We start from the raw sequence: 14,773 nt of genomic DNA, 5'->3' as shown, positions 1-14,773 counted from the left end.
TGAATATTTATTTTTATTTTCGCAACATATATGCCATCTATTCTCCCAATTTATTTGCAAATTCATTTTTTTTGTTTCACATAATTTATCTGTATTTCCATCTCTCTCATTATTAACATAGCTAACTGCCTCTGTAAAATCTTAACAGGGTACTTAATAATTGTGTTTTCCTTTCTTTTTCTCTCATCCAGAATCAAACCCATTTTTTCTTGGTTCTTTTTATGTTCAGAATGATGTTGAATGAAGGACCCTCATGAAAGTTTTACTCATATCCCAAAATATTCCAACATCTGTATCTTTATTAAAATTATTCCCCCCAAAATCTTGTAATTCCCTTTTGGAGTCCTCCAACACTTTTTCCTTCTTTTAACAATATGCCACTTAGTCTCCATCTAAAAGCAATTATTTTAATCTTGCAAGTTGTCACTGGATTATGATTTGAGAAAGTCTTTGGTAATATTACCACTTTGTAGACCTTAGTGGCTAAAGCTTTAGAAGTCCAAACCATATGTATATCTTTCAGAAAAATAAGTACCTTCTGTAGAATCATTTTTTTTTATCTTGATGTATCAACAAATTCTAACTTGTTCATTAAGTTAAAAATATTTTTTGTAACTTGTCACACAAAATTGTAATATTAATTTCAAAGTTCGTCCTTTTAAGTGAGAAACTACTCAATGCCAATCTCCTATGAGACATTTGAAAAATCAAATAGCTGATAAAATGCTGTTTTATCATGATTTTGGGAATAGATTTCCATCAACAAAGTCCTATTTTCCTGTATGGAGATCTCTTTTCTAGTACATCCACAGGGTTCATAAGTTAAATCAATTCTTGATATGGTGGAGGGTTTATATACAAAATAACTCTTTGTCTAAACATTTATAAATCAAGTATTCAGCTTTCTTTTTTGCTAATATGTGTTTCCTGTAGGCAAATTGGAACTTGTGTTTTTTTCATATGATGATTTTTCCCTCTTTCTTTTGAAAAGAATTTGTCCTATTCCATGTCAAAAATGCCACTTGAGCCTGATGTTAATTCTGGGGCACCCCAACACTCAACCTACTCTCGGCTGCTAAGATTTCAGCAGTCCCCTCATGAGGAGTGGTGTTTTGGAGTGCTTGTAAGTGATTTCATGTTCTCTGATTGTCCAGAAAGAGCTTTCATCACCAGCTGGAAATTGCCCCCAATTGTTTGCACTTAAGCTTTCCCTGTTATGTAGCTTGTGCAGGAATGTCAATCCAACATCACCCATTACCGGACATCCAGATCGAGGCCCATATTGATAGCCATCGGAGCCTTAGAATGACTGCAAGTGGAACCCAAAAGAAAATCCTGGGACCTCTTAAAACAACTTCCTGCTTTAAAGATGTGTTGCATCACATCTCCCAAAGGGGATCAGTGTAACACTTGGTCTTGGGAAAAGATGAGAATAGGGATCAGTAGCCTTTGGACATGCTGGGGGAAGGGGTACAGCCAGTGCCAGCTATACATACACCCCATATCACCTGTAGGATGAATACATCTGTACTCTACAGCTTCCCACAACACCAAAACCCCATCCCCCACTCTTTTAAAATCAAAAGAGGCTGAGAGAAAAAAACTGAAGCCTTGATGCATTTTTCCTATCAGCTTATTTTGGTGTTAAAGGGTTGAGGTTGTTTCAGTGTTATGGAAGCTGGAGTGTGCCATGCATTTAAACCCCAAGCCATTAGAAAGTACTATAGCAACTGTACATGTGCTGATTGCCATAGCAAAGTTTGATGGAATTTGGTACTTCCATGTTCACTTAAGAAAATATCCAGTTTCACATTATGCAAATAGAAAGCTCTCATATAGCTGTTCTGCAACTTGTAAGAATAGTTGCTAAACTTATCAGGAAGATGAGAAGCCCACAATAAAATGGTGGAAATGGCTCAGAGAGCATGGATAGATATATAGCTAGTGAGAGAGCACAAAATGGTAAAGCCTATGGGTATGATTACTTCATAGATTCATTGTAGGTCAACTCAAGACCGAACATGTGATAAGGCAACCAGAAAGGCCTAGACTGCACTTCAATTGTGCTGTACAATTGGAAAATTCAAATGAGATGGAAACTTCAGCTTTTCATTTGTCTGGTGATTTAATAATAGGGCTGGAGAAGTTACTTTCCAAAAGAGTAAGGATGGATCTACACTGAAATATAATCCAGTTTCAGAATGCAGATTAACTGCATTGAACTGGATTATGAGTCTACACTGCCATATAATCTAGTTCAATGTAGCTAATCTGCATTCTGAAACTGGATTATATGGCAGTATAGATCCAGCCCAAGATTGATACCAGACTGACATTTCCAAGCATGTCCCATACCACCTCAAACGAGACAAGATATCTCATATGGGGAATCTGAAAATAGCAATAGATTGTATTGGGTGCGGAGAAAATATGATCTGCTAATTTTTACTTATCTGAGCTAACTAGTTTGAACAGGAAATTTAGTTAAATAAATCTCAGATGGCTAATCATGACATGGTTTATTCCTGTGCTCTGATAATTGTAGACTAGGCTGGAGGAAGAGGAGTATAATAGTACTGCAATTCTGTACTTGATCCAAGGAAAAAAATATTTGAGGCAGTTTTTTTACTTGTCTAAATATCTAAAGGTTTTACCTTGATATCAGAAGAACTGAACTATGAAACAATCTTTAGGGAAACTACATAAGTGCTATATTAGTAATGAACATACATATATCTATTAGGTCACATGACACGAAGATGGGCATATTTCAGTTTCCAGTGCTGAGAGTGTACTATTTACTAAATGTGAGTTGTTATACCAGAAGTCTGTTTACTACAAAACTTTAAGAAGAATTAAAGTAATGATATACTGAATATAATGATATACTCAGGAATTGTAAACTGTTGACCTGGGATCCAGTGTATTATACTGTTTTGGAAAGAAACTTTCCCAGCTGTATTATAAAACTTCAGACAAATAAACCCAAGGCACGGAGAAACACAAGAACTTCAATATAAAATTTACCTCTGTGGAATCGAAGATTACTGCTGGGGCTGGAACTCCATTTTTTGCTGCAGCCTTCCGAATAATTACTTCAGCTTCTTCAAATCTTCCTTGAGAAATCAACCAACGGGGAGACTCAGGAATGATCCTGCAAAAAATTCAAATAATGAAGCTATATATTATCACAGCAGCTTTCATGTTGTTGGCTGAATATTTTTACATAAGTTGCTTGCTTGCTTAGTTGTCTGAAGGTCACTGAAAGTGCGATCAGGGAAACCACTCACATTTTACTCATAGGTCTGCCTTGGTTACATATAAGGTCTCCAGGTCACCATTTAAAGTGAGTTTTATTTTTTATGAAAAGGACCATGAGAGTGAAAACAGATGGATTTATGGATTTTCCTGATTTTAAAGCTCTCTTTCCATTCAAATTAGTTTCTTTTTGAAAATAGACAAGTGGCTCACTGTCCCCCCCTCCCCCCCCAAATTAGTCTGCTGTTACTGTTGATGCTTTTATTGTTACACTGTTTTATGCTGTCTTAATTGTTATTGCTTTGTTTTTAATTGTATTCTGCCTTGGGCTTGGCCCCATGTAAGCCGCCCCGAGAACCTTTGGGGAGATGGAGGCGGGGTAGAAAAATAAAGTTCTTCTACTTAATACCTTCTTTGCCTCGGTCTTCTCACAAAAAGAAAGTCATCTTCAACCTCAGCAAGATGGAGTGGGTGAGGGATTAGAGGACATCCAACCCCAAATTGGGAAACAAGTCGTCCAGGAATACCTGGCTGCTCTAAATGAGTTCAAGTCCCCAGGGCCAGATCAACTACACCCAAGAGTACTGAAGGAACTAGCGGAAGTCATTTCGGAATCATTGGCAACCATCTTTGAGAGTTCTTGGAGAATGGGAGAAGTTCCAGCAGATTGGAGGAGGGCCAATGTGGTCCCAATCTTCAATGGATTTATCAAAAACAAGTCATGCCAGACTAATCTGATCTCTTTTTTCGATAGAGTTACAAGCTGGGTAGATGCGGGGAATGCCATGGATGTAGCGTACCTGAACTTCAGTAAGGCCTTCGACAAGGTCCTCCATGACCTTCTGGCAAGGAAACTAGTCCAATGTGGGCTAGGCAAAACTACGGTGAGGTGGATCTGTAATTGGTTAAATGGATGAACCCAGAGGGTGCTCACTAATGCTTCCTCTTCATCCTGGAAAGAAGTGACAAGTGGAGTGCCGCAGGGTTCCGTCCTGGGCCCAGTCCTTTTCAACATCTTTATTAATGACTTAGATGAAGGGTTAGAAGGCAGGATCATCAAGTTTGCAGACGACACCAAATTGGGAGGGATAGCCAATACTCCAGAGGACAGGAGGATTCAAAACGATCTTGACAGATTAGAGAGATGGGCCAAAACTAACAAAATAAGGTTCAACAGTGACAAATGCAAGATACTCCACTTTGGCAGGAAAAACAAAATGCAAAGATATAGAATGGGGGATGCCTGGCTCGAGAGCAGTACGTGTGAAAAAGATCTTGGAGTCCTCGTGGACAACAAGTTAAACATGAGCCAACAATTTGATGTGGCGGCAAAAAAAGGCAATGGGATTTTGGCCTGCTTCAATAGGAGCATAGTGTCTAGATCTAGAGAAGTAATGCTACCCCTCTATTCCGCTCTGGTTAGACCACACCTGGAATATTGTGTCCAATTCTGGGCACCACAATTCAAGAGAGATATTGACAAGCTGGAATGTGTCCAGAGGAGGGCGACTAAAATGATCAAGGGTCTGGAGAACAAGCCCTATGAGGAGCGGCTTAAGGAGCTGGGCATATTTAGCCTGAAGAAGAGAAGGCTGAGAGGAGATATGATGTTGTTGTTGTTCATTCGTTCAGTCGTCTCCGACTCTTCGTGACCTCATGAACCAGCTCACGCTAGAGCTCCCTGTCGGCCGTCACCACTCCCAGCTCCTTCAAGGTCAGTCCAGTCACTTCAAGGATGCCATCCATCTTGCCCTTGGTCGGAGATATGATAGCCATGTATAAATATGTGAGAGGAAGCCACAGGGAGGAGGGAGCAAGCTTGTTTTCTGCTTCCTTGGAGACTAGGACGCGGAACAATGGCTTCAAACTACAAGAGAGGAGATTCCATTTGAACATTAGGAAGAACTTCCTGACTGTGAGAGCCGTTCAGCAGTGGAACTCTCTGCCCCGGAGTGTGGTGGAGGCTCCTTCTTTGGAAGCTTTTAAGCAGAGGCTGGATGGCCATCTGTCAGGGGTGATTTGAATGCAATATTCCTGCTTCTTGGCAGGGGTTGGACTGGATGGCCCATGAGGTCTCTTCCAACTCTTTGATTCTATGATTCTTCTTCTGTTGGTTAGACTGTGGCCTTATCTACACACAGAAGAAAGCTCTTACAGTGTACCACTGCTCTGTGGTTTGTGTAATCACCATCCAGGTTCAATTTCAGTTTTAATTCCATTAAATAGTTCATTTAGCTGTGCCCTAAAAGGAAAGTATTTGAAGCAATGAAACTGAGTGAAAAATCATAGAATCAAAGAGTTGGAAGAGACTTTGTGGGCCATCCAGTCCAACCCCCCTGCCAAGAAGCAGGAAAATAGTATTCAAAGCACCCCTGACATTTGGCCATCCAGACTTTCCAGAAGGGAAAGGTTGGACTCAATCCCAAAGCTTGGAAAGTTATTTTCAATCTGTCACATTTATTTCTTACAGTGTTTGAGAAGTAACTAATTGGTATAGTTTGTTGAAGTGCTAGGAAGATAGCTTATTGTATTACTTGTAGTGGTGTTCATTGTTTTCCTGCTTTTTCCATTGCTGACTATCAAGAGGGGCATATAAATTGACAATAGGCCTGTAAAATCTATTAATGTGCTCTTTAAAATAAACAGAAACTATTACTCATGATACTATTAAAATAATTTATTATGCATTGTGCTACTTTTGAAATTTAGCTTCATTGCAGTCCCTTACTGTTAAAAGGATCTACTTGCAGGTAATGGTCCACTGTGTCTCATTGCTTCCAAGCATGTAACCTGTTTTTGTAAGTTCAGGGCAGACATGAATAAAATGTGTGCTTGTCCCATCTAATTAAGTCTTGATGTAGAAATGTATATTCAACATTTATCCAAGTGGGTAAACCTACTGAAGTGAAATAGGCTTTAAATCTATTTTTAACTGTTTCAAATTGTATTGATATATTTTAACCTGTTTTATTACTTTATATGTCTATTTGTTTATTTATATTGTTAATGCGTCATTGAATCTTGCCATATTTGTAAGTCGCTTTGAGTCCCCTTCAGGGTGAGAAGAGTGCAGTAGAAATAAAGTAAGGAAGTAAATTAATAAATAGGTGGGCTATAAATATTTCCTTATAATGCACATGTGTTTTAGGGTAAGTGCATGAGTTTAAAATAATAAAGAATTAAAATGTTGCTTGTTTATTTTGATGTTTTTCTTCAGCAGCAAGATGGAACACATCACGGCTTTAGAAGTAAAGTAGTTATATTAAGTAGGTAACACCATGTAGTTTCAAGTACAATATATAGTCTAATTTGAAAACACAGTTGCCTCAATGTTAATAACGATGAGTTCGGCAACCTTTTGTTTAAGTGAGAATGCTTAAGAATGCAGCAATTTTGAAGTACAGTCAACCACAACTAATGCCATATCCATATAATACTTCTAGTATGGTGTTGGGCACGATCTAGCATCAGTACATAGCATGGTACTATACAAATGAATGCATCGTCTGTAAATAGTAAATACTAAACTATTATTATCTACTAATAACAGTATAAATTAAAATGTTTGCTAATAATGTCTACTAAAATATTTTACTGAATTGTACTTTCAGAAACGCCTATAGTAAAGTTTGTGCTTTCATCAATTCCAATTTAGAGGAAGAGTTTACTTTAAGTTTTCCAAGGCATTACTTAAAGTAGAATGAAACATAAAAACATTAAATGCCATGTGGGACCCAAAAGATAAACTGTTTGATAAAATGTTACAAGCAACACAGTACTTCCAAGTTTTGGAAAAGGTGTCACTTGGAGCTGAAGTCTGGTTTATGACACCTGTAGAAATATCTACAGTGCCATCTCGTGGACATGATGGTTTCCCAAGCAAAATTCAAACATCCCTATGTGTATTATTAATTCAAAAACATTCATTCTCCCTTTTCATTTTTTTGGCCAGGGGAAACAATGTCTACTTCCAGAAAAAATATCTCAGAAATTATATAAATGAATGTGCATTGAAAGACTTGTGTGTCTATTAAGTGGTAAGAAGATTAGGAGATAAGTATACATATTCATTTCTTTAGAGAAAGAGACTAAGAATATTAAAAGACCATGTCAATATGCCAGGATTTCATTTAGACTTCCAAATTTATTCCAAAGTTTGCCAGAAAAAAGAATATTTTTATTACAATACATTTTGTTTACAGAATTTTTTTTCTAAACTGGCTGTATTTGTTTCCTACAGTAGTACTACTGTTCTACAACTAGCTAAGGTCATAGGCACATGGCATCAGTACAAAAGGGCAGCACAACCTAACATAAGGAACAGTAAGGTTTTATTAGCCCTGGACCAAAGAAGAGTTGCTTCTTACACACTGCTCCTTGGATCATTAATTAGCCCAATAATGGTGACAGAATGTTGCACCATTGATTCTTTGCAAGTTCAGAAAATGTTTCCCTGGCTCACACAAAACCCCATTTATAAAACTGGGTGGCAGAAGATGGCACTGTATAATTTTTTTTTCTAACTCTGAGCTCTTTGTGCAGAAAAGATGAAGTAAGTTATTTATGTTACCTATTTTTCTCAAGTACACTGATCTCAAATGAGACCAGGGACTGTTGTTAAATACCTTATTGTGGTAATATTTTCTATCAGAATTTGAAAATCAGCATGCTCCATATTTTATAGATTATACTATCTAACAGTCAAAGGAGCACTGAAAGCAGCAAACAATAAAACATATGCAACTGTATTAGGAACATCTATTGAAAACTGCAAGACTATGTATGTTCACCAAGAGGCAGATCTCACTAAGCTCAGTGGGTTTTACTCCCAACAAATGAGAGTACTTTTGCAGAAGAATATTGACATTTTTGCCTGAAAACGGTGACAAGTGGCTGTGAACAGTAACCAATATATTTTGAAATAATTTTATGCTTAGACTTCAATGGTATTTTAAGTAGTACAAACTTTCCAACAAATCAATATAAAAATCTGATTTATGGCTCTTACGTTTTTCCTTCAAAAATGATACTATAGAGACCAGCTTTCCTTGTTCCTCTCCTTACCCTTCCAGCACTGTTCAGTTGCTCTTTCACCAAATATTAATTTTAGTTCATTAGCTATACAAAGGAGAGGAGGCAACGCAGGGCTATAAGAGGCATATACAATGAGCCTATTTCTTATAATGGCCTGGTATGCTGAGACTCATGCATCAAGGGCAGAATTGATAAAGCTGAAGTTTTGGATTACAACGCCCATCACTACATTTGGTGTGGTGAGACATCCTACCATATTTATAGAGGATGCCCCCTCTGTTTCTTTACAAAGGGATATTATTCATGAAGAAAGCAATTTTACTATATAATAAGGACATGGACAAGCAATGACTTCTGAAATATTTTATTTTACAAAGCAGACAATTTTTGGCCAGCCCCACCTTCTAAGACAAGGGCATATCAATATAATTTTTGATCTGGAATCTTTTTCTCCTTTGTTGTCAGTGATACCATATAAACAGCTAGTGTTAAAGACATATTTGCTTAATTGGTTTTATTTTTTTAAAAGGCATAAAGTTAATGAGTGCACCTGTAGGTCAGTACTGAACTAATTGAGAGCAGCTAAGGGAGGAGAAAAAAGTTTTATGCACACTGATATATGTATTAACTGGAAACAACATGTAGAAGGACACAAAAAAACTAAATAAAAAGGTAGGTTCTTTTACTCTAATGCTATTATTATTCAACCCAAATCAGACATTAATTTTCTCTCTCCTGAACTGTTTAATACTGATGAACATTTGTCTCCCATTTTTGGCCTCTATTCTGTGGCTCCCTATGAAGAAATCACTTTGCAAAGGTGTCAATACTTATTTGTTGTGATCTATCCAAAGGCTTCAAGGCTAAGACATTTTAAACAAGCTAATAGCAAAGATCCCAGCTGATTTTTCACCATACAATCTTCTATACTATTGCAGCTCTGGGATAATAACACTTACCTTTTTCTGTGTGGCTTGCTAAATCTCCCTCACAACTTTTGCCTAAAATGGGTTACCCTTTAGCTTATAGCTGCTGTATCATATCAACACAAGTTTGGTATGAGGAAAATCGGTTTAGCAATAAAGGAGGAGGAAATAAAGAATGTAAAGGGGTAAAGGGCAAGAAACACGCAAGGAAAGATCCATGAAAACTTAAAGAGTGGAAAAGAGAGATAATAAAGGGAAAGTGGAGAAGTTCCAAAGTTTAACTCACTCTGAAAAAACATCATATGGGGGTGGGTAGGGCTTTGATAGAAAGTACAGTAGGCTCTTGGTATCTGCTGGGGGTTGGTTTCAGAACCCCTTATGGATACTGAAAACTATATACAATGGTGTGGAAAATCGTGTCCCTTACACAAAATGGAAAAATCAAGATTTGCTTTTGGTAATTTTGGGGAAATATTTTCAAACTGTGTATGGCCGAATCCATGGATACACAATTCTTGGATAAAGAGTGCCAACTGTCTATGTATGCAGAACAATGACTAAAATACGAGGGCAGTTCCAAAAATCAGGTCAGCCTCAAGGTACATTTCTAATATCTGTGATTTCTGCTGTATGTCTTGTAGTTCTATTCTTAAAAATTGACTAGGAAGTAGAAAGCACAGGTCAAAATCCAATGGTGAAACACCTATTTGTTTCAACAGACAAAGGAGATAATTGACTGATTTTTGTGGGAGTGAAGCAATTGGAAGAGAATGTTGAAGTAGTATGCCATTTCTAATTTATGGCAACCCTGAGGTGAAGTCATGACAGAGTTTGCTTGGCAAGATTTCTTGGGGGGTGGGTGGGTGTTGTCTATGTTTCTCTAAGACTGAGAGAGAGGGGGGGGGGGGGAGAAGGGAGAGAGATTTGCCCAAAATCACCCCGTAGTTTTCCATGGCTGAGAGGATATTCAAACCCTGGTCTCAGTTGTAATTCAGCATCCAAATCACTATACCACACTGACTCACTGTAGGACAACTTTGTCTATGTATTCCCACATAATGAAATTATTTGAGCCAGAAAAAGTAAGTGCTCATATTTTTAATTGACCAGAAGATTCTTAAACACTTCTTCAAACACCTCTTTAAACACCTCTCCATTTGCATTCATTTTATATTAGGTACATCTTTACAAGAAAAATATTTGTACTAGAAAGCCCTTCAATTTTTTTTAGCAAAATAAAGATACCTGAAGGGTAGTACTGGGGTTCCACATTTGGTGTTAGCTTCATGTTGTAACCCGTTAATTTAAAGTGACTCCACTTCAAAAACAAAACTGTAACTTCCCACTACAAAATAATGTCAAAACCATGGGCTAATGAGGATTACTAAAGAAATATTACAGCACCCTTATTTCTGTTCCCTTTCTGCCATTTTGTGGGACTATCTAAAGCCCATAGAAAATAATCAAAATAATGGTTATAGAGGTACAATGTTTGTAATATGTGGCAGGTATTCCTTTCCCCTCCTTTCCCTTAAGATGGGCGTATCAAATACATTTTCACTGAGGGCCACACCAGCCCCATGTTTACCTTTAATGGGTTATTTGCAATTTTAAGACTATATAAATATAACGATGTTGCCCTGGCACTGAAAGCCTTGCAGGCTACATAAAATGATGTGGCAGACTGGATTTGGACCATGGGCCTTGCATTTGACAGAGGCACATGACAAAATATGCACTATTGTTTCAAACTAGGCAGTCATGTTGAAAATCTGAAGGCACCATCACTGTATGATGTGATATGCCTTCAGAAAGTGAAGGCATATCTCAGGATCAATAAAAAGAATGGGATTCTGTATCAGTGTGCATACTTGCATGCTGAAACAAATAAAAAAGCAAGCTTGATGTAAGAGCAAAGAAACACAGATGGCAGGCCAAGAGACCTGGGGTGAAGAAAAAGAAGGATGTGTTCTAAAAGTTTGGTTGTTCTAGTTTGGGGATGGGATCATAGCACAAAATAGCTAGAGTGCCAAAAGTTTATCCATGCTTTCAGTATGATGGGATACTGGTGGGTAGGCAATAAAAAAGAATGAGGTAACTAATGGGAATTCAGATGAAGTGCAAAAAAGGGGACAGGAAGCATGCATTGTGGAATATAGATAAATGAAAGAGTAGTGTTAACTGTAGAGTGAAGGGAGAGAATGAGATTCAGAAAGCTATAGTCATCTACAGACAGTCCCCAAATTATAAACATCCAACTTACAAATGAATCATGGTTACGAATGGGGGTGAGACAAATAGGAAGTGAGAGAAATCTACTCCTAAGAAGGGAAAATCACTCCTAAAAGAATTATCATAGGGAAAATATGCCTCCACTGAAGCTTTATCACCAATCCTTGTTTTAACAACAAGCCATTTTAAAAAATCCAATTATTACAGGGACAGAAAATGAGGTTAAATCTTTGAACAGGACACAGACCGCAAAACAAACATGGCAGGGGTATTTTTCAATCAAAGCTATATAAATATGGCTGGAGTTACACTTTAAAAAGTACCTGTTCCAACTTACATACAAATTCAACATAAGAACAAACCTATATAACCTATCTTGTTCATAATTGGGGACTGACTGTATAGTAAAATGCAAAGATAGAAATACAGAGATTAAAACAAAGAATGGAATATGGAGAAAGACAAATACATTATCAGGAAAAATATATGTCTTAAGTTAATAAAAAAAGTTAAAATTGTCCTTCAGAAATATTTGAGTTGTGTGCCCTGCTTTAGACTTCTAAAATATAATATATAACAAGTGTCTCAATACAGGTAGAGAAAAATAGCTTTCTTGTTCTGAGGGTGAAAATGGTATTTTCAGGATATCATCTGTATGGATGGAAAAACCATCATAGTTGAACTATTTGCCATTAAACAGAAATAGAAATCACCACAAATGATATACTCTAGTGAGTTTGTGAAGATGACAAATGTTTGTGCATTAAACCTGCACAGGGTTGGGGAGAACCATTTTGCAGACTCCATCTCATTTACTTATTCTAGCTACCAACACTTATAAACTAAGACCAACCATTAGTAAAGCAACCTCTGTGTGTGATCTTATGAAAAGTGATTTAAGACACTAGGGATCCCAGAGATGCAAAATTGTGAATGTGGTTCTGTAGATCTAACACAAACTAAGATATATCAGGTATTCAAATGAATTTGTATTATCTAAACCAGGAAAAAGTGGTTTGGGCAGATTTCATCACACTACTTTTGCATAACTGCCCTTAAAAAAACACCATATGCCTTGCATTATGCACTTTAATCTTTCAGGAGAATGTATAAACTTGTATGCACAGAGACAGTAGGGTAGAAGAAGATGAAGAAAGGGAAAGGATCACAAGTGATCTCTTCAAGCAATAATAAAGATGCAAAAAAGAGCACTTTTGCAAAAGTTGAAGGTTAAAGAACAAGATAACCCAGAAAGAATATCTACATAGTCCTGAAAAGCCAGTACATGGCATGCTCAACCACATTAGCAGCTGTCAGTTGGACTCAAAATAAAAGATAATTTATCTAAGAAGGGCATGTTGAATTTCCAAGATAATCCTCTGCTCTTTTTTTTTTTTTTTTACAAAACAGCCTGGGGAAAAAAGATATTCACAGCAATAAAAAGCTGTAAAATTCTAACTGTTTACACAACAATGTAAGTTGAAGGATATCAGCTACAGAGGGGACATTTCTGAAGCTGAGCACCTTTCAGAACAGTTAAACTCACCACCACAGTGGAACGCAGAGCACCCCAGGTAAAGTAAGAGCCAGTAGCAGCATCCGCCAGTCTCTGATGAAGTAAGCAAATAGTGGCAGCAACATGTAGCCAATTGCAAAAAATATGCAAACTCCTAACGTAGAGAATATAATACGAACTGATTTGCCAAGAATTTCTGAGCCTGTTCAAAACAAGGAGTGTGGGTTAGCATCTTAACTCTGTTTTTGAAAAAAATTACCCAATATTTTATTGCATTTTGAAATAAATACAGTCTTTAAAATGCAGTCATTTGTCCAATAACATGGACTAAAATTAAGCTAAAGCCTAAAAGAAGTTTAGCTGGAAATTCTTCAGACACGACTCTTGCTTATTGTGTAATTCACAATAAAACTTTTAGGAGGAAAAATAAGTTACTTGGAAGGTGAATACCAAACACTGTTGTATCATTACTGAGAAAGTATTTCAACATAATTTAGCTTGGCTTTGGTAGTAGAGCTGAACAAGATTCAGCAGGTTTCCGGTAACAACCAGTTATATATATCTAAGCAAAGGAGGGGAACCTATCCACTACACCTCCCATCATTCCTAAACACATTGGGTAGGGATGCTGGGAGTTAGAATTCAGTATGTTAAGGGCCACATGTTACCTTGCTCTCCAGGCATGGAGATGTTGGCAATTCTATTTGTCTTCCAGCAGATTACATGAATATCTAAGCTTGTAGAAATGGGGCTGTCACAGATAACAATCAAGGACAGACATTGTTTTCTATGAATTTGTCTAATTCTCTCCCACCAAACCCAAACACACTGGAGGCGAATTCCATGGTGCATTGTGTGACATATCTGTTTCTTTTATTGGTCTTTGAATGGAATGCAAATTTTCTTCTCTGGTTAGCCTGGACTTTTGGTATTAGTTAGAGAAAATCCTTTCTTCCCAATTTCTCTAAATAATTTATACTTTTATAAATATAACTGATTTTCATTTATTTTAATAGAGCTGCTTTGAAGTACTCAAAAGTTACCATGCTCAGCAGAATGTATATATTCTTTTAAATATAAAAACTAATGAAAAAAACATATATGACAGCCACCATTGGAAATAAGTATTCCCTTTCATCTCATGGACAGAAAGAAGTGTATACTGATGTCTTCTACAAGGTCTATGTAAATTCTCTAAAAAACAAAGAAGAAATGATAGGCCCAGTTCCATCATGGTTCCATCATAAAAATGAAAGACCCTCGACCCCAACTGCCACTGCCCTAGCCGTAGAGGGAGAGAAGAGGCAGGCACAGCTCCAGGCCCAGAGAGATATTAAAAGTCCTCTGTCTCTTCCAACTACCACTGCTATGACTGCAGAGAGAGAGAGAAGCAAAGGTAGTATCTCCACTTGAACTGTCTCAGTTCTAGCCTGAGAGGGACAGAAGACAAAGACCCAGCTCCATTATAAGTAGGGTCAGAGGCAGATGAAATACCCTCCCTCCCAACTGCCACTGCCCTGGCTACAGCGGGAGAGAAGAAAAGGCAGTTTCTCCTGTCTTAGCCCCCTTCCACAGTGCCATCCCTTTTCCTGTTCTCAATTAGATTGTAAACCTGAGAGCAGGGAACTGATCTGTTGTTCTTTTATTTGTAAAGCTTCACGCACAATGATAATGCCAGATAAAGATATGGTTATGATGAAATAATGTGTGCATTTTGGGTTTAGAATTATCATTTGGACTCTCAGGCACCTCTGCAATTTTAAGTCAATTAGTTAACTAAAATTAAATTAAGTTATTTTAAAACCAG

General features: G+C 37.3%; 1 protein-coding gene across 1 annotated transcript in view; it reads right to left on the bottom strand.

Annotated features, from left to right (window-relative positions):
• SLC22A4 (solute carrier family 22 member 4) overlaps nt 1-14,773 on the bottom strand; it is a 68,273-nt gene that overhangs the window by 15,278 nt on the left and 38,222 nt on the right. Inside the window, exons 4-5 of the mRNA XM_060765232.2 lie at nt 12,997-13,168; nt 3,028-3,154 (exon numbers count right to left, since the gene is read on the bottom strand). Coding sequence (XP_060621215.1) covers nt 3,028-3,154; nt 12,997-13,168 — 299 coding nt within the window. The remainder of the gene's footprint in view (nt 1-3,027; nt 3,155-12,996; nt 13,169-14,773) is intronic.

Source organism: Anolis sagrei, chromosome 2 (genome assembly GCF_037176765.1).
Source record: "Anolis sagrei isolate rAnoSag1 chromosome 2, rAnoSag1.mat, whole genome shotgun sequence".
NCBI classification, from domain to species: Eukaryota; Metazoa; Chordata; class Lepidosauria; order Squamata; family Dactyloidae; genus Anolis; species Anolis sagrei.
Note: the sequence above shows the minus strand (reverse complement) of the source record. Positions and strands in the feature narration are given on the sequence as shown.